Source organism: Phacochoerus africanus, chromosome 8 (genome assembly GCF_016906955.1).
Source record: "Phacochoerus africanus isolate WHEZ1 chromosome 8, ROS_Pafr_v1, whole genome shotgun sequence".
Taxonomy (NCBI): domain Eukaryota; kingdom Metazoa; phylum Chordata; class Mammalia; order Artiodactyla; family Suidae; genus Phacochoerus; species Phacochoerus africanus.
This window is the reverse complement of record NC_062551.1, coordinates 54,379,716-54,403,643: the sequence shown is the minus strand read 5'-3', so window position 1 is coordinate 54,403,643 and position 23,928 is coordinate 54,379,716. Positions and strand designations below refer to the sequence as shown.

Genomic DNA, 23,928 nt, shown 5'->3' with positions numbered 1-23,928 from the left:
CCTGTATCCTCACCTCCCTTAGGGATCCAAGAGTTGTTAGTTTTTCAGTCTGTTCAGCTTTTTACTAGTTAGGATGGAATGGCAAATCCCCCCATCTTTAGATGGGAACCAGAAACTCACAGTCCAACTCATTTTTCGCATTCCACTTTAACTTCTTCTTCTTCTTTTTTTTTTTTTGTCTTTTTGCCTTTTCTAGGGCCGCTTCCTTGGCATATGGAGGTTCCCAGGCTAGGGGTCTAATTGGAGCTGTGGCCACTGGCCTGTGCCACAGCCATAGCAAAGCAGGACCCGAGCTGCGTCTGCAACCTACACCACAGCTCACAGCAACGCCGGATCCTTAACCCACTGATCGAGGCCAGGGATCAAACCTGCAACCTCATGGTTCCTAGTCAGATTCGTTAGCCACTGAGCCACAATGGGAACTCCTGAGAAACATTTTTATTCATTCATTTAACATATTTTTTGAGTATTTGATATGGGCCAGGCACTGTTTTAATCACCAGGGATACAGCATTGAATAAACAAGCATCCTTGTTGTTAGGGAGTTTACATTCTAGTGGTGGAGATAGGCAATAACCAAATGAACAAATAAAAATATCAGGAGGTGATAACTGACATGAGGCAAATCAAAAGGTAAGGTAGGATGATCAAGAGGAGGAGTGTGTGGGGCACTGATTTAGATAGGATCGCAGGGAAACCCTCTCTGACAAGGTGACATTTGAGCAGACTCCTGAATACAATGAGAGGAGGAACCATGACAAGATTTCGAGAGAGAGTTCCAAGCAGAGAAAACAGTAAGTACAAAAGCAAGAGGAAGCATCATGCCTGGAGTTTTTGAGCCACAAGGAGATAAGAGGAATAGCAGGTTAGGAGATGAGGCCAGAGAGATAATGGGAGATCATGTAGGGCCTTTTAGGCCATAAAAGTAGGACTTAGGTTTCTATGCAGAATGAGAAAGGAGGCATGGCAGGGTTTTGAGAAAGGGAGTAACATCAGATTTGTTTTTGAAAAAGATTCCTGTGACTGCTCTGTGGTGAATAAACTATGAGGAGTCGAGTGAATCAAGGAGAGTAGTTGGGAGCTATTCTGACGTCCCACATGGAAGCTAGCAGTGGCTTGGGCTGAGATGGTAGAGGTGTATGTAGGTTGCAAGGAAGAGCTAGCTACCAGGGAAGGGGAAACATGATATTCAGGGATATAGTAGACATCACTGTGGAAGGAAGAGTGGGAAAATCCAGATAAAATACAAGAAACTCCCAGGACCAGTTTTTAAACAGGCTGGTGTGTGGTCATCCAAGTAGTAGAATTCCAGGGCAGAAGGTTCAGGTGGCAGCATTTTCAGGTGATAGTGGTTCTTGGAGTCAGTTCACTTATTCATTAACTCACTCAGCATGTATTTCTTGAGATTTTCTTTGTGTCAAGAAAGCCGTGTGGTACTGAGATACAAATGGATAGAATAAGCTCCTCCTCTCAAAGAGCACAAAGTCTAAGGAGCAAGACATATACCAGCAGATAATCCCAGTACAAGGTGGCAAGCGTATAGTTGAGGTTGCCAGGGACATCTAGGAGCATCTGGAGAGTCGGAAAAGGCGTCTCAGGTGAGAAGATGGTTGGGCATAGTCTGGACAGATGAATAGGTAGGTGGAGGGAGAGAGAAGGATATTCTAGGCCAAAAGACCCCACTTATATATTTATTGAAATTGAGAACATGCGGTAAAGGAGGCTGGATACATAGTGTGAGAAAAAGGGTGAATATATACATGTATGACTGGATCACTATGCTGTACAGCAGAAATTGACTCAACACTGTGAATCAACTATACTTTAATAAAAAGGTTTTTTTTTTGGTCGTCTTTTTAGGGCCAGACCTGTAGCATATGGGGGTTCCTAGGCTAGGGGTTGAATTGGAGCTGCAGCTGCCGGCCTATACCACAGCCACAGCAATGCCAGATCCATCTGAGCCACATCTGTGACCCACACCACAGCTCACAGCAACACCGGATCCTTACCCACTGAGTGAGGCCAGGGATCGAACCCGTATCCTCATGGACATTAGCTGAGTTAGTTAACCACTGAGCCACGATGGGAATTCCTCCAACAAAAAGATTTTTTTTAAAAGTTAAAAAAAAGAAGAGGCCGGATACATAGACTGGAAGAACTAAGAATAGCTCCCTGAGGGTCAATTGTTAGCTTTTTTGGAGTCTGTGTTGTTCACTACGGATACTCAGCACCTAGCAGAATCCCTGGTACATCATAGACACTCTCATATTCATGGAACGAATGAAGGCGACTTGGCCTTTATCCTGAGGGCACTGGTACCCGTGAAAGGTTTTTGAGCAGTAGAGAAATGTTTGAAAATTTTTCTTAGCTTGGAATGAAAAATGAAAATTTTTCTTAGCTTGGAATGGAAGAAGTTAAAGAGGATGAGGCTTAACCTAAGACAGAGGTTTGGAGGTGAAGTAGAATATTGGAAAGATGCTAAAGTCAGGTTGACCTTGTCCTCCAAGACTGGGTAAGGCCCAAGTGTGCCTTCTACAGTCTCGTGGCCCTTCCTCCCAGTTTCTTTGCAGCCTCGGCTCTCCTGTGGGGCCACCCCTTCTACCCCATCATTCATGGGCTGTGGTCCTGTCTGTGCCTTCTATGTTTCATCTCTCTCTGACGACCATCATCTACCTGGCCTGGGACTCAAGTGCTGTAAGCCTCCCTCCCCAGGCCCCAGACCTTCACGGGGAGTGCGAACCAGATTTTTCCATCCATTCTTGGTCTAAAGACCATGTTATCTTCTTCTCTGACTCCCTGAAGACTCTTAGTCCTCTGCCCTGGTTCCCCTCCCACCCTTCCTTTCCACAGTCCTTCCTCTTCTGGGAACTTTGATGTTCTGAACCCCATTCCATCTCTCCACAGTCAAAACAAGTGGTCTGGAGTTCCCGTCGTGGCGCAGTGGTTAACGAATCTGACTAGGAACCATGAGGTTGCGGGTTCGGTCCCTGCCCTTGCTCAGTGGGTTAACGATCCGGCGTTGCCGTGAGCTGTGGTGTAGGTTGCAGACTCGGCTTGGATCCTGCGTTGCTGTGGCTTTGGCATAGGCCGGTGGCTGCAGCTCCGATTCGACCCCTAGCCTGGGAACCTCCATATGCCGCGGGAGCAGGCCAAGAAATAGCAGCAACAACAACAACAACAGACAAAAAAAAAAAAAAAAAAGTGGTCTGACAACACCCACCATGGGGCTGTTCACAGTGATTGCCCTTTCACTCACTGTCATCCTCCCCATCCCCACCTACCTTGTATATGGCCTCATCCGTGGGATTCCTGTCAACGCCACTAACTGGGGCAGGCCTGTGATAGCTTCCAAATCCCGCCCCCCCCCACCGAGTATCCAAAAGGAGGAAATCCTACAAAGCCATGTTCAAATTGCTGATTAACCTGGTGTGGGACTTTCTAACTTTATCGCTTCAGCCTGGCATCATATATCCCTCAGAACAGACCTAACAGGCAACTCTTAATACCAACTTGCAACTGATGATGTCCCTGGACCCGGAAATGCTTTTATTCCCAAAGATAGAGACATTTTTTTTCGGTGGGGGGGGGGGGCAGGGTGGGGAGCCCATGGGGCCTGGCTTTGCACTTCCCTTCCCAGGCCCCATCCTCCCTGGTTACCACTTTCGCTGTGTTTTCTCCATCCCCTTCCTCAGTATATACAAATGCCCATTTTATATGCCATCAGTGCTGCCTGCAGAACCTGTTTCTCAACTGATCTCCCTGGCTCCTGGAATGAAGTTGGGGAAGTAGGTGGTCAATAAATCAGTCCACTGGGATTCCAAGCACTGGGTGTGAGCAGATTTTTTTCTACAAATGTATCAAATGTTCAGTTTTTCTCTCATGAGTGTCTTTTTTTTTTTTTTTTTGCTTTTTAGGGCCGTACCTGCGGCATGTGGAAGTTCCCAGGCTAGGGGTCAAATTGGACCTGTATCTGCTGGTCTACACCACAGCCACAGCAACTTGGGATCTGAGCCGCATCTGTGACCTACACCACAGCCCATGGCAAGGCTGGATCCTTAACCCACTGAGTGAGGCCAGGGATCGAACTTGCATCCTCATGGATCCTAGTTGGGTTCATTAACTGCTGAGCCACAAAAGGAACTCCCAAGTCTTCCTTTCTTTTCCGAGCCAAATGTCCAGCCCTGAGTTCCAACCCTCCCCTTGCTGTGGCAAATTCAGGTGCTAGATTATTAGACTTGCTTTATCCTTGAGCCAAGAGAAACCCAGGAAATGGTGGCTTCAACAAAGATGGAAAGGATATTAATGCACTTGCTCATGGGATGTGGTAATCCTATCATTGGTCTAAAAATTATTTTTTAAAAAGAGGTTCCAAGACTGTTGTGGACTGTGTATCTGTGAGCTGAGTTCCAGGGAACTAATGCATTGTTTTGCTGAGCGCACCAGGGGCCCCTATCTGCTCGGTAAGAGACATGGCAAGTTTTACCACGGGGCTAAATCAAATGAATTTGCCTAGCGGATGATAACGGCCTGGGTGTCTCAGAACCTGTGGAGGAGTAAGTCCCTAACTGAGCCTCAGCACTTCCCAAAAGGAGGTGGGGTCAGTCAGCCACTGATGGAGGCTGTGGGTGGAGGTTTGGAGGACTTCCCCAAGATCCAGGGAATGGGTTTTGTTTCCCTTAAATGTGCAAGAGATCCCAGGACTTCAGATTGCTTAGGGGCCCTCTGGGAGGCTGCTCCTGTGTAAGTTTCCATGACGGAGAAAAAGCGGGCATCCCCCCACCTCTTGGAGGAGCGGGTCTGGCGAATGGAAAGAGCAGAGCCCCATTGTTTCTGGCCCTCTTGAGTTTAGAGCTCCTCAAGCTCGAAGATTGGAGGCCTCTGGGGTGGGGGGCAGTGAACCTCCGTGTCATCAGCCATTGGCTGGGATACCTCGTAGTCCCACCCTCTCATGCTCCTTCCTTCCTGTCACCCCCCCACCGCGTCCCCACCCTCCCCCCCAAACGATCAGGCGGCTTCAAGACCCGTGCTTTTGAGTCGGGTAAGGTGAGAATCAGGGAGGAGGCTGTTGCTTTCTCCCCTGATCAAATGGTCTGAGTTTTGGGAACCTGTTTGGGAACCCAGGAGCTCATCCTCCTTTCTGCCCTCTCCCCACTCCTCCAGTTCCGGCTTTGGGATTGGAACTTGTTGGGGCGGGTGCATTGGAGAGTAGGATTTTACCGAATAAACCGAAGGGAGTGGAATGGAGATCTTGGTGGGTCTCCACTTGCTACTCCAAAATTTTCTTTCCTCTGGCCACTTGTTGCATGTCCTTTGGCACCAAACTGCAGGGTTGTTTGAATTGGGAATATCTCGTTTTGTTGTAGGGAGCACTGATCAGCGCTAGGAGGCTGATTTCTATAGCAGGTACTTCTCTACAAAGCTCTGGGTCCTTACTGTCTGAGTTTAGTAGCACCCTTGTGTGTGATGCTCGGGTTTTCTTTTGGACTGCTGTTGGGAATCTGTTTCTTGGTAAGGTACCTTACACTTGTCCTCACAGGACTGGTGTGAGAAAAAAGTATTGTCATCCTCAGTTTTAACCAGGAGATCCAGAAGTAAGAGAGGTCCACACAGTGAGTCAGCGGTAGAGCCTGGCAAAGGTTCTTGTCTCAGCACTCCCTGTGGTTTTATTCTGGACATTTACAAACACATACAAAAACATAATGTAATGAATTACTTTGTACCTGTCACCCATCTTCAGTAATGACCAACTCGTGACCAATCTGGTTTTATCCCTCCTCCCCACTCTGCATGCCTCCCCATTATTTGGAAGCAGATCCCAAATTTACCATTTCATCTACAGGTATGTCAGTACATTCGCTAAAAACTAAGAACCCTTGGGGAAAAAAAAACTGACAAAACTATTATCACATCTAAAACAAATAACAGTAATCCTTTAATATCATTAAATACCCAGTCAGCGTTCAAATTTTTCTGGTTGTCTCATTTTTTTTTTTCTGGTAGCTTTATATTTTTTAAAACAGCTTTATTGAGACATAATTTATGTATCATACAACTCACCCTTTTAAAATATACAATTCAGGAGTTCCCGTCGTGGCGTAGTGGTTAACGAATCCGACTAGGAACCATGAGGTTGCGGGTTTGGTCCCTGCCCTTGCTCAATGGGTTAACGATCCGGCGTTGCCGTGAGCTGTGGTGTAGGTTGCAGACGCGGCTCGGATCCCGAGTTGCTGTGGCTCTGGCATAGGCTGGCAGCTACAGCTCCGATTTGACCCCTAGCCTGGGAACCTCCACATGCCGTGGGAGCGGCCCAAGAAATGGCAAAAAGACAAAAAAATGAAATAAAATAAAATATACAATTCAGTGGCATTTAATATATTCACAGATTTGTGCGTCTATCACTACAATTTTTGCATATTTTCATTACCCCTAAAAGAAAGCCCACATTCCTTAGCCATCACCCCAAGTGTCCCAGCCCACAACCCCAGCCTTAGACAAACACTAACCTACTTTTGTTCTGTAGATTTGCCTATTCTGGACATTTCTTGTAAATGGAATCATGCAGTAAGTGTAGTTGTTTGTGACAAGACTCACTTGTGTAGCACATATCAGTACACACTTTATTTATTTTTATTGCTGAGTTGTGCATTGTATGGCTATACCATGTTTTATTTATCCAGTTATCAGTTGGTGAACATTTTCTGTTGTTCCCACACTGGGACTGTTGTGAAACTGCTGCTGTGAACATTCATGTAAAAGTGGGGTTTTTTGTTTGTTTGTTTAGACATATGTTCCTATTTCTCTTGACATAAATTTAGGAGTGGAATCCTGGATCTGTGTTTAACTATTTGAGAGACTGCCTCATAATTTTTTAAAAGTTCATTTGAATCATCAGCCAAATAAAATTCATATGTTGCAATTCATTGCTATTCTTCTTAAGAATCTTTCAATCTGTAGGTCTTTCTCCTTCTTTTTTCCCTCTTGAAATATATTTGTTGATAAAACTGGGTTGTTTGTCCTGTGCAATTTCCAGCCATCTGAAATTTGCTGGTTATCTGCCTGTGATGTTATTTAGTATATTCTCTGTCCCCTGTATTATTTCTAATATATTGATAATTAGGTCAAGTTGATTGTTTTGGGTTCGATATTCTGGCAAGAAAAGTTGGTGAATGGTTTTATGTACTTCTCCTAGGAGGCAAAGAAAAAAAAAAAAAAGCCAAGTGCCTGGAGGTCTCTATTTGAGATGTTGACAGCTGTTGAAGATCACTGTCTAGATTCATATATTTAATAGAAATTATAAAATGCCAGTATTCTAAGTTTATTATTACCTCCTTTTTTTTTTTTTTTTTCTTCATTTTTGGCCACCTCGAGGCATATGGAATTCCGGGGCCAGGGATCAGATCCGAGCTGCAGTTGCGACCCAAGCTACAGCTGAGTCAACATGGGATCCTTTAACCCACTGTGTGGGACTGGGGGCTGAACCTGCGTCCCAGTGCTCCTGAGACGCCTCCAATCCCATTGCACCACAGCAGAAACTCCTATTCTTTCTTTTTTTTATTAGCTACACTAATTCTAGGAAGATACATCACTTGTCAAATATTCATTAATTATCCTGGCATACACTTTAAAAGGCACAAGAACAGTGAACTTTTTGATTTTTTTCTCTTTATTTGCCAGCTTATAAATGAGTTGTTGCCTAATATCCTTTGAATATGATCATTGAAATTTTTAACTTTTAAAAATTTTATTTATTTTTCCCTTTTCTTTTTTTTTTTTTTTTGTCTTTTTGCTATTTCTTGGGCCGCTCCCGCGGCATATGGAGGTTCCCAGGCTAGGGGTCCAATCGGAGCTGTAGCCACCGGCCTATGCCAGAGCCACAGCAACTAGGGATCTGAGCCAAGTCTGCGACCTACAGCTCACAGCAATGCCAGATCCTTAACCCACTGAGCAAGGGCAGGGACCCACTGAGCAAGGGCAGGGACCAAACCCGCAACCTCATGGTTCCTAGTCGGATTCGTTAACCACTGCGCCACGACGGGAACTCCTATTTTGCTCTTTTCTTAAGGACTGCTTTTCTCTAGAGCTCATCTCTGAAAGCTGTGAGTTCTCCTCAAAGGGCTCAGTCTGCTTTATGTTTTTCTCTCTCTCTTTTTAACATTTTTATTAAAGTATAGCTGATTTACAATATCATGTTTGTTTCAGCTGTGCAGCACAGTGATTCAGATATTTTTTTTCAGATTCTTTTCCCTCATAGGTTATTACAAAATATTGAGTATAATTCCCTATGCTGTAAGTAGGTCCTGAGATTTTTAATATCTCTTTGAACTCATTGATTTTAAACATATTTGTATTTCTCTGAACTCATTGATTTAAAAATATTTGATATGTTGGTTTTTTGTTTTGTTTTGTTTTTGTCTTTTTAGGGCCGCACCTGTGGCATATGGAGTTTCCCAGGCTAGGGGCCTAATTGGAGCTACAGCTTTGGGCCTACGCCACAGCCACAGCAACTCAGGATCCGAGCCGCGTCTGCAACCTACACCACAGCTCACAGCAACGCCAGGTCCTTAATCCGCTGAGCAAGGCCAGGGATCGAACCTGAAACCTCATGGTTCCTAGTCGGATTCGTTTCTGCTGTGCCACGACGGGAACTCCAGATATTTGATATGTTTAAGTCCCTTGCAACCATTCTTATTGATGCTCAAATCATCTCATCTTTGGTGTATTGGGAATGTCTTCAGGTTTAATCCTGAATCCTTTTGGTAAGACTCCAGTGTGTTTTATTTATTATTTTTGGCCACACTCCATGGCACGTGGAAGTCCCTGAGCCAGGGATTGAACCCAAGCCACAGCAATGATAAAGCCAAATCCTTAACCACTAGGCCACCAGGAAACTCGCAACCTCAGTATATTTAAAAATTTTCTTGCTTTCTGGCATGACTGTATGATCCAGGATTAACTTGTACATTTCATATGCCAGAACCGAAATCAGCTATTTTTCTAAGAATACCTAATTCCTTCTAATGAAAAATGGTATTTAGAGATTATTCCTACTGCATTGGCCATCATTTCTAGGCCTTTTCAATAGATAACAGCTAGGAAAGACTTTTTTCCCAAAGATAAAATGCATTGTAAATTCTTACTCATTTTTTCAATTCAAATTTAAGATCAGGAGTTCCCGTCGTGGCTCAGTGGTTAACGAATCCGACTAGGAACCATGAGGCTGCGGGTTCAGTCCCTGCCCTTGCTCAGTGGGTTAACGATCCGGCGTTGCCGTGAGCTGTGGTGTAGGTTGCAGACGCGGCTCGGATCCCACGTTGCTGTGGCTCTGACGTAGGCTGGCAGCTGAAGCGCCGATTCGACCCCTGGCCTGGGAACCTCCATATGCCGAGGGAGCGGCCCAAGAAATGGCAAAAAGACAAAAAAATAAAAATAAACAAATTTAAGATCATAGGGTTTCTACTTAGCTTCTTAGGTCTTACATGTATATATATTTCTCTCATGTGTAGTTTGAGGTTCTTTTTTTTAATCACCTTTGGCCACACCTGCAGTATGTGAAAGTTAATGTGGTGCACACGCACGGAGACTGGAATATTACTAGCCCTGGGATTTCCCTGGTGGTTCAGCAAGTTACGGATTCAGCATTATCATTGCTGTGGGTTGGGTCTATTCCTGGCCTGGGAATTTCCACATGCCATGGATGCCACCAAAAAAAATAAGATGAAATATTATTAGCCTTAAAAAATAAGGAAATCTGGAGTTCCCATTGTGGCTCTGTGGGTTAAGAACCCAAGCAGATCAATAACTTAAATCACATTGAAAGGTCACTTTTGCCATGTAAGGGACAATATTCACAGGGTTCTAGGAATTAGGCTGTGGCTCTCTTGAGGAACATTATTCTATCCACTGCATATGTTGGAAATATCTTCTACAACTCTATGGCTTGTCTGTTTACTCAGTTAATGGTAACTTTTTTGTTGTCCTTTATTTCTTTTATTTATTTATTTCCTTTATTTCTTTTTTGTCCTTTTTTTTAATAATATTTATTTTTTTCCATTATAGCTGGTTTACAATGTTCTGTCAATTTCTACTGTACAGCAAAGTGACCCAGTCACACGTATATATACATTCTTTTCCTCACATTATCCTCTGTCATGTTCCACCAAAAGTGAATACATGTAGTTCCCTGTACTATACAGTCAGATCTCATTGCTTATCCTTCATGTACATTTTAGAATTAGCTTGTCAGTTGCCACAAAAACCCTGCTGTGATTTTAGTAGGAATTGCATTGAATCTATAGATCAAATTGAGCTATAACATTGTTATGTTATGCAGACTTCCAATTCATGAACATGTTCCTCCCTTAATTTAAGGCTTCTTTATTTTCTCTTGATAACATTTTGTAGTTTTTGTGTACATGTAAAGGTCTTGCTCATCTTTTGTTAAAATTATTCCTCATAAAATTATTTAAATTTGGAGTTTCCGTTGTGACACAGAGGAAACCAATCCGACTGGTAAACATGAGGTTGCGGGTTTGATCCCTGGCCTCACACAGTGGGTTAAGGATCCGGTGTTGCTGTGGCTGTGGTATAGGCTGGCAGCTGTAGCTCAGACTCAACCCCTAGCCTGGAAACCTCCATATGCCGTGGGCATGGCCCTAAAAAGACACACAAAAAATTATTTAAGTTCTTGGTATTATTTTAAATTATTTTCTAGAGATCCTTTTCATGTTGGAGACTCCACATTAGGATAAGAGGGTTGGGGAGGCCTCCGGGGTGCTTGCAGGATAAATCTCGTCTTCCCTTCACTCCTATTCCTAAAGTCTGCCATTCTTGATGTCCTTAAGGTCAGCAAGGAAGGAGGTCCCATACCTGCAGACACAGGAACTAGAGTCCACCCAGGATGACAACTGTTAATGACAACATGGAGGCCCAGAATGAGGAACCTCAGCTGTCTAAACCCTCGGATTCCAAAACCATGGTTGTTACTACCTCAGCTTTCCAGTTCTTAGTGCCCGAGATGTTGCCTACTGAGGAAGTACCTGAGGAGAACCAGACTTTGGACCCTCTGTCAACATACCTTTGGTCCGAAGGAGAGAATGAAGACACATTGGAGACCCTAGACAAAGACGAGCAGAAAGACGAAACCCCCCATGACCGACCATACTGGACCAATAAAACTGAGTACTTCCTGGCCCAGGTGGGCTTCTCTGTCGGGATGAGCACCATCTGGCGCTTTCCTTATCTGTGTTTTCACAATGGAGGTGGTAAGCCTGGGGACCAGGAATCATGGACCCACAGGGGCTGGGGGGTGGGGGGGTGAGGAGTCAGAAACCTATCCTGGCCACTCCAGGGCCTTTGAGTCATGAAGGGGCTGAGGATCTGGGAAACTGATCAAGGTGGGGGCCAGGTACCTGAGTCCCTAGAGCCTTGGGAGTATGGGAGCAGGATATCTGAAATCTTAGTATGGTGGGGCTGGAGGCCTAGGTCAAGGGTAGAAGTGGAGACTAGGTATCTGGGTCTTCCTTGAACTGGAGATTGGACACCTGGGACTGTGAGGGGTGTGGGAACAGAGTCACAATGCCTGTAGCCCTGGTGGGGGGCCTATTTTCCTAGTCCTATGAAGATGTCCAGGCCAGATGGTTCTCAGAGCCCCTCCCTGAACCCCCTGCACAGGCAGTTTTCTCTTCATCTACATCCTCATGCTGTTCTTGGTGGGGGTTCCTCTCCTGTTCCTGGAGATGGCAGCTGGTCAGAGGATGCGGCAGGGCAGCATCGGCGTGTGGAAGGCCATCAGCCCCTGGATTGGAGGTTTAGGGTATACCAGCTTCATGGTGAGGAGCCCTGGGCTGCCCAGGCCTAACCTTTACCCCCACCCCCATCCCAGCCCGTGTCCCTCAGTCAAGTCCCTTCAGGTTCCCAGTCCGCTGTCAACCCCCTTCCCTTGGCTGGCGCACCTCTCTTCCTCATCCCCAGAACGCTTCATGGTCCCTAGGTGTGCATCATCGTGGGCTTGTACTACAGTGTGCTCCTGGCCTGGAATTTCTTCTATTTGGTCCAGTCTTTCCAGTCTCCACTGCCTTGGTTATTGTGCCCCATAGCCAACAACCTCAGTGCTTATGGTGAGAAGGGAAGGACGAAAAGGGCAAATGGGGGAGGGCTGAGAAACAGACAGGGGAGGGAGGAAGATCATGGGGAGACCATGGTGAAATGGGATCGGGGTGGGGGGGGGTAGATGTGAGGCCGGGGAAGCGCACCTGGTCTTGCAGTTCCCTCCGCGGCCGGTCCACCTCAGATCCCGAGTGTGCACGGACCACACCCGCTACCTACTTCTGGTACCGGAAGGTACTGAAGGCCACAGATGAAATCGAGATGGGTGGGTTGCCAATCCTGCATCTCAGTGTCTCTCTCTTTGTGATCTGGTTAATTATCTGCATCTCCATGATCAAAGGGCTCAAGTCCACTGGGAAGGTGAGCCACCCTCTAACTCACTAATCTAACGGACGTCCTTCTCTCTGAGACCCCCCCCCCCCATAGTCTCCCGACTTGATGCTTGTAGGTCTCCAATCTCTCATCCCTTCTAGTCTGACCTCTGATTCCCAGTAGCCTTTGAGCCTGCGGTACAAACTCCCGCCTCTGCTGAGCTCTGTTTCTGCATCACACTTCCCACACAGATGCTGTATGTCTCAGTACTCCTCCCCTACGTCATCCTTTTCTGTCTTCTTATCCAAAGTCTGAAGATGAAAGGTGCAAATTTTGGTCTCAAGAATTTGTTGGCTGCCAAGGTGAGGCAGCTGCCACCCTTTATTTCTCTTATTCAAATGGGGGCGTCAAGGGCCGGTAGGTTGTTTGTCTGCCAGTGGCCCTCCCAGCTCCCTCCTTCACTCCCTTGTCCGTGTATATCCCTCCTTTTCTATGCTAGTTTGCTTCTCCTCCTCAGGTGCCAGCCCTGTACTCTGTGGAAGTGTGGCGCCGAACAGGGAGCCAGCTCTTTTTGTCCCTGGGCCCCGGCTTTGGCAGCTTCACAGCAATCAGCTCATACATCCCTCGGTCCAATGACTGTGTCATTGATGCCTTTGCTGTGGCTTTTCTCAACTTGGTTGCCTCGGTGACTATCACAGTGTTTGTATCTGCCACCTTGGGCCACTTGGCCACAAAGGACAACGAACTCTGTTACATGATGTGAGCCTAACCTTTCATTCGGAGATCATCACAGAGACCAAAGTCTTAGAAATAGCCCACAGAACTCCAGGCTAGGCCCTCTTCCCTCTGGGACGTTGGCTGTCAATATGGGGCCCTCACATTGGAGCATCCTAAACTTTAGAAACACCCGAAGCTCACCACCTTTATCTCTTTCAGAGCTGCCTTTCTAAACTAGGAAGGCCCCAGAATTAGGTTTTCAAAGGTGGGTTCACCCCATTCTTAACTGGGGCTGTCAGGGAAAAATGAAAGGCTATCTTCAGCTGAACCATAGACAAAAAAAAGGGCCCGCTGCCCCAGAGTCCTCATGGACTCTCCTGCAACTTGCATTCCAAAGACGCTCATCAGACATTTATAAAATGTCTATCTGCCAGCCCTGTGTTGAGCTCTGGCGACACAGCCAGTGGTAAATTGGACCACCAGCCCTGACCTCAAGAGAATCACAGTCTTTTGAGGAAGTAAATACTAAACAGATAATCAGGAACTAGATAAGGCCTGGTAGCAGGGCTGGTGAGGAGATGGAGAGAAAGGAGCTATTAACTTCCTGGGGCCATCAGAGAAGTCTTCCTAGTAGAAGGACTTCTGAGCTAAGTCTGTCTCCTGACAAGTAATCACTGTTAGTGTTCTTTCAAATATCTCCAGTTCATAGACCTATATAAAAAACCATTTTAAAACATTAGATCATACCAAACTACTTTTCTGCAGTTTGTTGATTTGCCCTTATGAAAACAGATCATGAGGGTGTTCCCGTTGTGGCTCAGCGGAAACGAATCTGACTAGTATCCATGAGGACGCAGGTTCACTCCCTGGCCTCACTCAGTGCATTAGGATCTGGCGTTGTCATGAGCTGTGGTGTAGGTTGCAGATGCAGCTTGGATCCTGTGTTGCTGTGGCTGTGGTGTAGGCCAGCAGCTGTAGCTCCAATTGGACCGCTAGCCAGGGAACCTCCATATGCCATGGGTGCAGCCCCAAAAAAGACAAAAGACAAAAAAGAAAGAAAGAAAAGAAAAAAAAAAAAAGATTATGAAAAGATTTTCATGGCAGTAAATAGAGTTCAGTGAGCTGGAGTAAGGCTTTGTAGGTGTTTGCCGCATAGAGACTGCTTAGGAGATGGAACTGGGTAGACTGAATGGGGAGAGAGCAGGGTCGTTCTAGGCAGAGAAAACATCAGGTATCAAAATACTGAGATAACGGAGCGCATGGCAAGTTGAAGAAGGTTGAGTGGTTGAGTAGGGCTAACCTGCAGAAGGTTAAGAGAGTTGCGAGTAAAGAGGTTGAGAGGGCAGTGGGTCAAGAAAGCTGAGAAGCCATAATGTTACCCTGAGATTGTCTAGTAGGAGGTCAGGGTCCTAAATCCCTCAGTGATGCCGTAGGAAAGACCCCTCCAGGAGGCTACTCAAGTCGGAAATTCTCTAGCCTCCCACAGACATCACCGTGGTTATGAAAGTAGGTGTCAGGCAGTAAATGCCAGGCTCAGTGCAGGCTCTCCTTCAATCAGATTGAAACTTCCAGGCTAGTGATTTCCCTTTTCACCTAGGAGGCTGTCATAAAAGACCACATGGTTTTATAGAATTCTACCTCTGTCCCCAGGAATATTATGACATTGATAAACATGGTCGATGCTGAGATGATCCCCCCTGAGGCCAAGCCCCCAAAGAATGTGTATCAAGATCCAAGCTCTCTCTACCCCTCATGGCTCAACAGCCTCCCTGAACACATCAAAATCTCTATCCTGCCCTATTTGGTGGAGTGTGACTTATCTGAGCAATTGAATAAGGCAGGTAAAGGTTGGGGATGGGACCCTAGCGTTCCTCATCAAAGCCTCTAGTGCACCAGAGGCTTCCGCGCTGCTTAGGTGTCTGTAGAATTCCAAAAGGCAATTCTCAGAAGCATCTTGGACAACCAAGGCCAAGGCTCACAATATCCTGGTGCCTTAAGGCAACCTGCCTCTGCAGCCCCAAGCACAGGAGTTCACATCAGCTTGTTCACTCCAACCCCAAAGAGGGGCTAGACCAGCAGCTTGGATTTTTTGTTTGTTTGCATTTTAGGGCTGAACCCGCGGCATGTGGAGGTTCCCAGGCTAGGGACTGAATCAGAGCTACAGCTGCCGACCTACACCACAGCCACAGCAACGAGGGATCCGAGCCATGTCTGTGACCTACACCACAGCTCACGGCAATGCTGGATCCTTAACCCGATGAGTGAGGCCAGGGATCAAACCCACGTCCTCATGGATCCTAGTCAGGTTCATTACCCCTGAGCCATGACGGGAGCTCCCCAGCAGCTGTTTTAAGAGGAAGTCAACATGTCTCAAGGCCAGATGAGTGTGATAATGTCCACTCACAGTGCTGCAGACAATTGCCTAGGGGCAGGGATGGGAATGGAGTTAGGACTCTAAAGACTGAGCTCGGAGCCCTCACTCCCCCTCCTTTCATACGCAGGTTATGGTGGGTCCAGGCGTGGCCATCGTGGCATTTAGTAACATCATCACTGTGTTTTCTGGATCCACCTTCTGGGCCATCGTTATCTTCACGTTGCTGGTGAACCTGGGGCTGAGCACCATGGTAGGGATCATACAAGGCATCATTACCCCTCTCCAGGATACTTTCTCTTCCCTGAGGGAATATTCAAAGCTGCTCCCAGGTACTCTGACCTATGACCCCCATCCCACCTATGGCCATGGTTTAGTTTAACCCCACTGGGACTCTTCCACAGCCCATGATGAGTTCTGACCTTGATCTAAATCTGATGTTTGCCTCCAGTGAGCGTCTGTGTGCCTATGTTCCTGGGAAGCCTCCTTTTTGTGAGGCCCTCCGGCTCCTACTACGTGAACCTGCTGGATGATTACTGGGCATCTCTGGCCCTCTTCTTCATTGTCATCTTGGAGTCCGTGGCCATGGCCTGGATCTATGGGGCCAGGAGGTGATGTCCCAAGCCCAGGATCTCCTGCCCTGCACAGTTAGGGTTCCTATCGAGCGTTGGTTCCTCCTTTTACTGCCAGGTCTCTTATCCCAGGGCTTACAGAGCACCCCCAGGAGGGTGGGAAGGAGAAAAGCATGGGCTGGTTCCAGGGAAAATAGCTATAAAATGGAAAAGTGGTGAGCAGTCTCTCACAAGTCCTGGGGGCTCCTGAGCTCTTTCAGGGTATCTTGGCTATCTGAGACGAGTAATCCCTTGCTTCTCAAAGTGGGCTCTGAGGGAGTTCTTGTCGGGGCTCAGCAGAAACGAATCTTACTAGCATCCATGAGGATGTGGGTTCTATCCTGGCTTCGCTCAATGGATTAAGGATCCGGTGTTGCCCTGAGCTGTGGTGTAGGTCGCAGATGCAGCTTGGATCCCACGTTGCTGTGGCTGTGGTGTAAGCCGGCACCTGCAGCTCTGATTTGACCCCTAGCCTGGGAACTTCCATATGCCGCTCCTGCAGCCCTAAAAAGAAAAATGTGTGCTTTCTGAACTAGCAGTGTTGACATCAGCTAGAAGCTTATCAGAAATGCAGACCCTCAGGCTCCACCCCAGACATTTGACTCTATCTATCTGTATTTTAGCAAGAACTCCAGGTGATTTGTATGCATACTAACATTTGAGAATCACCATGTGATCCAAGAGTGGCAGTGGTTACAGGTGATAGTGGCTCTTGGCATCAGTTGGTTCATTCATACACCCAATCACTCTCAAATATTTCTTAGGGGCTCCTATGTGCCAGGCAGGCCTTGCATTGAATACCGAGGATACTGGGATAATTAAATTTAGTTCCTGCTCACAGAGTCCGAAGAGGAATATCCTTGGGCAGGGTGGTAAATCTGATAGAGGCTGCAGGGGAGGGCACTCTAGGAACACAGACTTTTATCTAAAGAAGATTGAAGTCAGCCAAGGAGAGGAATCTCGAAAGATGAAGGGGGGAGTTTGCCAAGGGAGAGAAAGAAGGGTGCTCCAGGCAGAAGAAACTGCGTAAGTGTTGGGATGAAGAAGGTGCACCACAGAAAGCTGGCTATGTGGCCTTGAGGAAACTACATTTAGGAAATTGGTTTTTATCCTGAAGGATGATAAAGGAGAGAGAAAAAATTATTTAAAAAATATCCTGGGGCTTGGACCAAAATCAGGCTGAAAGGAGATGAATTAGAGGGCAGAAGACTGGTTGTGGAGGTGAATAGAAAGGTTTAAGAAGTGTTAAGGGACCTCTCCCAGGCTGGGTTTGGACTGACCCTTACACCAGGCTGGGTAAGGCCTGGACGGGCCTCTCAAAGTCATGTGGCCCTTCCTCCCAGGTTCCTTGCAGACCTGAGTATCATGCTGGGCCGCCCCATCTCACCCATCTATCGTTGGCTGTGGTGTTTTCTGTCTCCATTTGTGCTGCTAGTCCTGTTCTTAAGCACCCTGATTCACCTGTCTGTAAAGAAGATCACCTACTTCGCCTGGGACTCAAGAATTGTGAGCCTCCCCTCCGCAGACCCCATATCCCCCCAAGGAGTGGAGAAAAGACTTTTCTTTTCTTTTTCTTTTTATTTATTTATTTTTTTAATTACTCAAATGAATTTATCACATCTGTAGTTATATAATGATCATAACAATCTGATTTCACAGGATTTCCATCCCACAGCCCAAGCACATCCTCCCACCCCCCAAACTGTCTCCTCCGGAGACCATAAGTTTTTCAATGTCTGTGAGTCAGCATCTGTTCTGCAAAGAAGTTCAGTCTGTCCTTTTTTCAGATTCCACATGTCAGTGAAAGCATTTGATGATGGTGTCTCATTGTATGGCTGACTTCACTTAGCATGATGGTTTCTAGGTCCATCCATGTTGCTAAAAATGCTTGTATTTCGTTCTTTTTTTTGTCTTTTTGCTATTTCTTTGGGCCGCTCCCGCGGCATATGGAGGTTTCCAGTCTAGGGGTCTAATCGGAACTGTGGCTGCCGGCCTACGCCAGAGCCACAGCAACACGGGATCCGAGCCACATCTGCAACCTACACCACAGCTCACGGCAATGCCGGATCATTAACCCACTGAGCAAGGGCAGGGACCGAACCCGCAGCCTCATGGTTCCTAGTCGGATTCGTTAACCACTGCGCCACGACGGGAACTCCTATTTCGTTCTTTTTAATGGCTGAGTAATATTCCATTGTGTATATGTACCACATCTTCTGGATCCACTCCTCTGTCAATGGACATTTAGGTTGTGTCCTCGTCTTGGCTATTGTACATAGTGCTGCAATGAACATTGGAGTACATGTGTCTTTGCGAGTCGTGGTTTTCTCTGGATAGATGCCCAGGAGTGGGATTGCTGGATCCAATCAATGGTAGTTCTATGTTTAGTTTTCTGAGAAAGCTCCATATGGCTTTCCACAGTGGTTGCACCCATTTACAATCCCGCCAACAGTGTACTAGGGTTCCTTTTTCTCCACACCCTTTCCAGCACTTCTTGTTTGTCGACTTTTGGATGATGGCCATTCTGGCTGGTGTAAGGTGGTACCTCAGAGTGGTTTTGATTTGCATTTCTCTAATAATGAGTGATGTTGAACATCTTTTCATGTGTTTCTCGGCCATCTGTGTGTCTTCTTTGGAGAACTGTCTGTTTAGATCTTCTGCCCATTTTTGGATGGGGTTGTTTGTTTTTTTGGTATGGAGCTGCAGAAGGTGATTATAAATTTTGGAGATGAATCCCTTGTCCGTCGATTCACTTGCGAAGATTTTCTCCCATTCTGTGGGTTGTCTTTTTGTGTTGTTTAGGGTTTCCTTTGCTGTGCAGAAACTTTGAAGTTTGATTAGGTCCCATTTGTTTATTTTTGTTTTTATTGTCAATACTCTAAGAGGTGGATCTGAGAAGATGTTGCTGTCATTTATGTCAGAGAGTGTTTGGCCTATGTTTTCCTCTAAGAGTTTTATAGTGTCTGGTCTTATATCTAGGTCTTTCATCCATTTGGAGTTTATGTTTGTGTATGGTGTTAGGGAGTGTTCTAATTTCATTCTTCTCCATGTGGTTGTCCAGTTTTCCCAGCACCACTTATTGAACAAGCTGTCCTTTCTCCATTCTATATCCTTGCCTCCTTTGTCATAGATGAGTTGGCTGTAGGTGCGTGGGTTTGATTCTGGGCTTTCTATCGGGTTCCACTGATCTATATTTCTGTCTTAGTGCCAGTACCATACGGTTTTGACGATTGTTGCTTTGTAGTATAGTCTGAAGTCCAGGAGCCTGATTCCTCCAGGTCCATCTTTCTTTTTCAGGATGTCTTTGGCTATTCTGGGTCTTTTGTGCTTCCAAACAAACTTTAAAATATTTCGTTCGAGTTCTGTGAAAAATGTCCTTGGTAATTTGATAGGGATTGCATTGAATCTGTAGATTGCCTTAGGTAGTATAGTCATTTTGATAATATTAACTCTTCCAATCCACGAGCATGGTATGTCTTTCCATCTATTTGTGTCATCTTTGATTTCTTTCATCAGTGTCTTATAGTTTTCAGAGTACAGGTCTTTTGTCTCTTTAGGTAGGTTTACTCCTAGGTATTTTATTCTTTTGGATGTGATGGTAAACGGGATTGCTTCCCTAATTTCTTTTTCTTCTCTTTCGTTGTTAGTGTATAGAAATGCCGTCGATTTCTGTGTATTAGTTTTGTATCCTGCCACTTTGCCAAATTCGTGGATGAGCTCTAACAGTTTTCTGGTAGAGTCTTTAGGATTCTCTAGGTATAGTATCATGTCATCTGCAAATAGTGATAGTTTTACTTCTTCCTTTCCAATTTGGATTCCTTTTATTTCTTTTACTGAGAGAAGACTTTTCAATCCACTCTTGCTACCAGGACACAGTCATCTTATTCCTCGACTCCTTGGGGATTCAGTTATTTAATCTCTTGCCTTGGTTCATCTCCTACCCCACCCTCTTCAGGCTCCTGCTTCAGAGAACCTGGGCCTTCTAAACTTTCCTCCCTTTCTCCACAGTCAGATGAAGTGACTCGAGCTTATCCATCATGGGCTAAAGTCTTGCTTACAGTCCTCATCCTGGTCACCATCCTGCCTGTCCCTGCCTACTTCTTCCACACCATCGTCAGGCAGCTGTCTTCTGCCACCGTGATCCACAGTATGACCACGGTAGTCTTCAAACCCGAAGCCAAAGGAGGTTCACCAAAGGGACTTCCACGGCTTCAAGTGAGGCAAAGCCTGAAGAAGATGAATAAAATGGATAAATAACCAGGGTAAAAACTTTCTACCATGTGAGTAATTCCTCTTGGAAATAAAAGACTTGGTTCTTTTGGCACAACTGTTCTTTATCAAAGCAGAAACTCCCTGGCTGGCAACTTGACATTGGAAGAGGTAAACGTAGCAACTGCTAAAGTAACTGGACACAGAGAGCTTTTGTTTTCCTGGACTGGGGAAGTTTTTCTGGCCTGATAGAGATGAACATAGCAGCCATTCCCTACATGTCCCACCCTTCCCCCACCAAACATGCAGTAATGCTGCTTGACTTCCAGTATTTGGTTACTGGCGGCTGCTGATCCTTCTTCTCCCAGGCTACCTTCCCCTGGGACTCGGTCTGTGCAAGATCTGGTCCCTGCGAAACTAGAGTAAAAGCGGTGCTGGTAAATGAATCTTGGCTTTTGTCATAAAAAGAATGTCTAATCCCCCGTCTTCCCTTCCATTGACTATCAAATTCAAAGGCTAGAGTCCCGGGTCTTCTTCGCCTGGCTTCCTGTAAGTAGACTGGACCAGATAGAGTGGAATCACTGATTATGGCAAAGTGGTTAACGCTGCTGGTTGGTGCAGATAGTTAAGCACTAACTGATAACTGTCTCCTAAATATCTGTTAAATACTTGGAATGGTCGATTGCTTTCCCCTGTACACCAGGGAGCTTACAACTTTACACAACATCATATTTTCTACTAAGGTGGTCTAGGAGTTTGGAGGAAGGGTATTTGGCAGAGAATAAGGAAGAGAGTACAAGTTGACTGCAGAGAATGAAGAAGACCCAGGGAGAGGACTTTATTTGGGGCAATGTGAAAATCAGTAAGACAAAACACACCATATTACAAGACCTTTAAAATGCACAATCCCCTTCAAATGCATAGATGAGCTTAGAAGAAATTAAATCTTTAAAAGGCCAAAAATTAATCTTAAACTTGAATTAAGATAGTTAAGCAAGTGTAAAAGCTAGTAATCCCTTTAGGAGAATTGCCACTCTGATGACTTATGGATTTTGGTTTTAAAGGCTAGGTGAAGACAAAGCCTTCAGTCGGATTTTTTTTTTTAAAGGAAACTCTTTTACATAGAAAGCTAAAGGACTGGGCTGTACATCCATGAAAGAGTTAGATAGCAGTAAAATGTGTATGTCTTATTCCTGTCTTTGATAAGAGGGAAATAGTGTCTTTTTTGAGAATTTGCAACTCTTGCATGGGATTTTGGTTCAAATTCACACAACTTGCATAATCTGAAAAATCCAAGTAAGTATTAACATAGGAGTGCCCTGGCGGCTCAGTGAGTAAAGGATCCAGCACTGTTACAGCTGTGGCTCAGGTCATTGCTGGGGCGAGGGTTGGATCCCTGGTCTAGGAACTTCCCTATGCCTTGAGTGTGGCCAAAAAAAAATTATTATAAAAAGTGCCTGGTGGATAGCATCTTGCCCCCAGCACCTGTATGTATAGATAATGTCTGGGGGAAACACCACCTCTACCATGCTTCCTGGGATTCCCACCAATAAACTATCAATGAACATGAGGTCACAAAAAGAAATCACAAAACATGCAAAGAAACAAGGCACTCTAAAGGGAGGATTAGCAGAATTAGACCTGCAAAGACCTTATATATCAGAATTATCATGATATATTATTATAATATAAAGTAAATATGCATAATGTATTTAAAGACAAAAAGAGGAAGTTAAAATTAAGAGCAAGAAACAAGAGATTCTCAGAAATGATCAGGTATTTGAAAAAGAACCCAGAAGGACTTTTATTGAATTCAAGCTGCAGTTCGAACCTATACTGCAGCTGTGGCAACGCTGGATCCTTAACCCTGTGCTGGGCTGGAGATCAAACACGAGCTGCCGAAAAGACAGTGCTGGATCCTTAGCCTGCTCTAACACAGTGGGAACTCCCCAAACAGAACTTTTAGACATGAAAAAAAATTAAGGAGTTCCCTTGTGTCTCAGCGGTAACAAACCTGACTAATATCCCTGAGGATATGTATTCGATCCCTGGCCTCGCTCGGTGGGTTGAGGATCCAGCATTGCCAGGAGCTGTGGTGTAGGTTGCAGACGCAGCTCGGGTCTGGCCTTGCTATGGCTGTGGCATAGGCCAGCAGCTGAAGCTCCGATTCAACCCCTAGCCTGGGAACTTCCATATGCCATGTGTGCAGCCCTAAAAAGACAAAAAAAAAAAAAAAAAAAAAAAAAGAAAGAAAAAGAAATGAAAGAAAAAGACCCTAAAAACATCAGTGAATGCAGAGTGGTTTAGCAGATTAAGGATCCAGCCTAGTCGCTGCTATAGCTCTGGTCACAGCTGTGGCCTGGGTTCAGTCCCTGGCCCAGGAACTTCTGCAGGAGAAGCCAAAAAATAAAGAGAGATGGAGAATGGTGGGAGAAAGTCCAACATATATCTAATGGGAATTCCAGAAAAAGATCATTGGAAGAATAGGGGAGAGGCAATACACAAAGATAGAAAGCTGAACATATTGCAAAATCAAGGAAAGACACAAATCCTTGGGCTGAGGAAACACAACAGATACAAAGGAGGATAGATATGAGGAAAGTGCAATACACTAAAAATAGCTATAAAGAGCAAGCAGGCAGAAAAGACATGAAGTGTCACCAAAAAGAATAAACAGTTTATATTAGGAGTAGAAAAGAATTTTATTTGAGCCCTACTGAAAACTAAAGCCTGGGAGACATAGATTCAAGGAGTGCTTGAATTGTGTTCTGCTAGACTACAAAATGGGGCAGGCTTATAAAGGGAAAAACTGCCAAATTACATAAGTTGTTTGTCAAGAATTATAATTGGAGGTTTTGTGAAGTAAGGGTGCTAATTAAGCAAGGATTGGGGTCTGAAATGGTTGCAGAGTTACAAAAGGAGAACTTGAGATCATAAGGTTGCAGCTGGCAACTGCTAGCAGATATTGTTTTTTCAAATTATCATTAATTTTTTTTGCCACACCCACAGTATATGGAAGCTCTCAGGCCAGGGGTCAAATCAAAGCCTCAGCTGTGACCTATGCCACAGCCACAGCAACACCAGCTTTTTAACCCACTGCACGGGGCTGGGGATCAGACTGGTGCCTCAGCAGTGACCCCAGCCACTGCAGAGACAACACTGGATCCTTAACCCATGCCATAGTGGAAACTATGCCAGGCTGCATCCTCGGCATGTGGAAGTTCCCAGGCCAGGGATCGAACTCAGCCGCTGCAGTGACAGCACTGGGTCCTTAACCTGCTGTGCCACAAGGGAACTCCTACCACATCCTGATTTTTTCTTTTTTTTTGAATTCAGATGTAGTTGGAGTTCCCATCATAGCACAGCGGAAACGAATCCCACTAGAAACCAATCCCATGAGATTGCAGGTTCGATCCCTGGCCTTGCTCAGTGGGTAAAGGATCTGGCATTGCCGTGAGCTGTGGTGTAGGTTGCAGACACGGCTCGGATCCTGCATTGCTGTGGCTGTGGTGTAGGCCAGCAGTTGTAGCTACGATTTGACCCCTAGCCTGGGAACCTCCATATGCCCTAAAAAGCAGAGAAAAAAATCCAAACAAACAAAAA

General features: G+C 45.6%; 1 protein-coding gene across 1 annotated transcript; it reads left to right on the top strand.

Moving 5' to 3' along the window:
• Nucleotides 1-4,984: 4,984 nt before the first annotated feature.
• Nucleotides 4,985-20,771, top strand: LOC125133231 (orphan sodium- and chloride-dependent neurotransmitter transporter NTT5-like). Its single transcript, XM_047791353.1, is given in 13 exon segments — nt 4,985-5,038; nt 10,842-11,261; nt 11,671-11,828; nt 11,990-12,116; nt 12,290-12,465; nt 12,669-12,941; nt 12,944-13,176; nt 13,532-13,574; nt 14,765-15,001; nt 15,636-15,837; nt 15,957-16,116; nt 17,460-17,622; nt 20,125-20,771. Coding segments are annotated over 12 exon segments (2,364 nt in total). The 5' UTR covers nt 4,985-5,038; nt 10,842-10,918; the 3' UTR covers nt 20,374-20,771.
• The last annotated feature ends 3,157 nt before the right edge of the window (nt 20,772-23,928 follow it).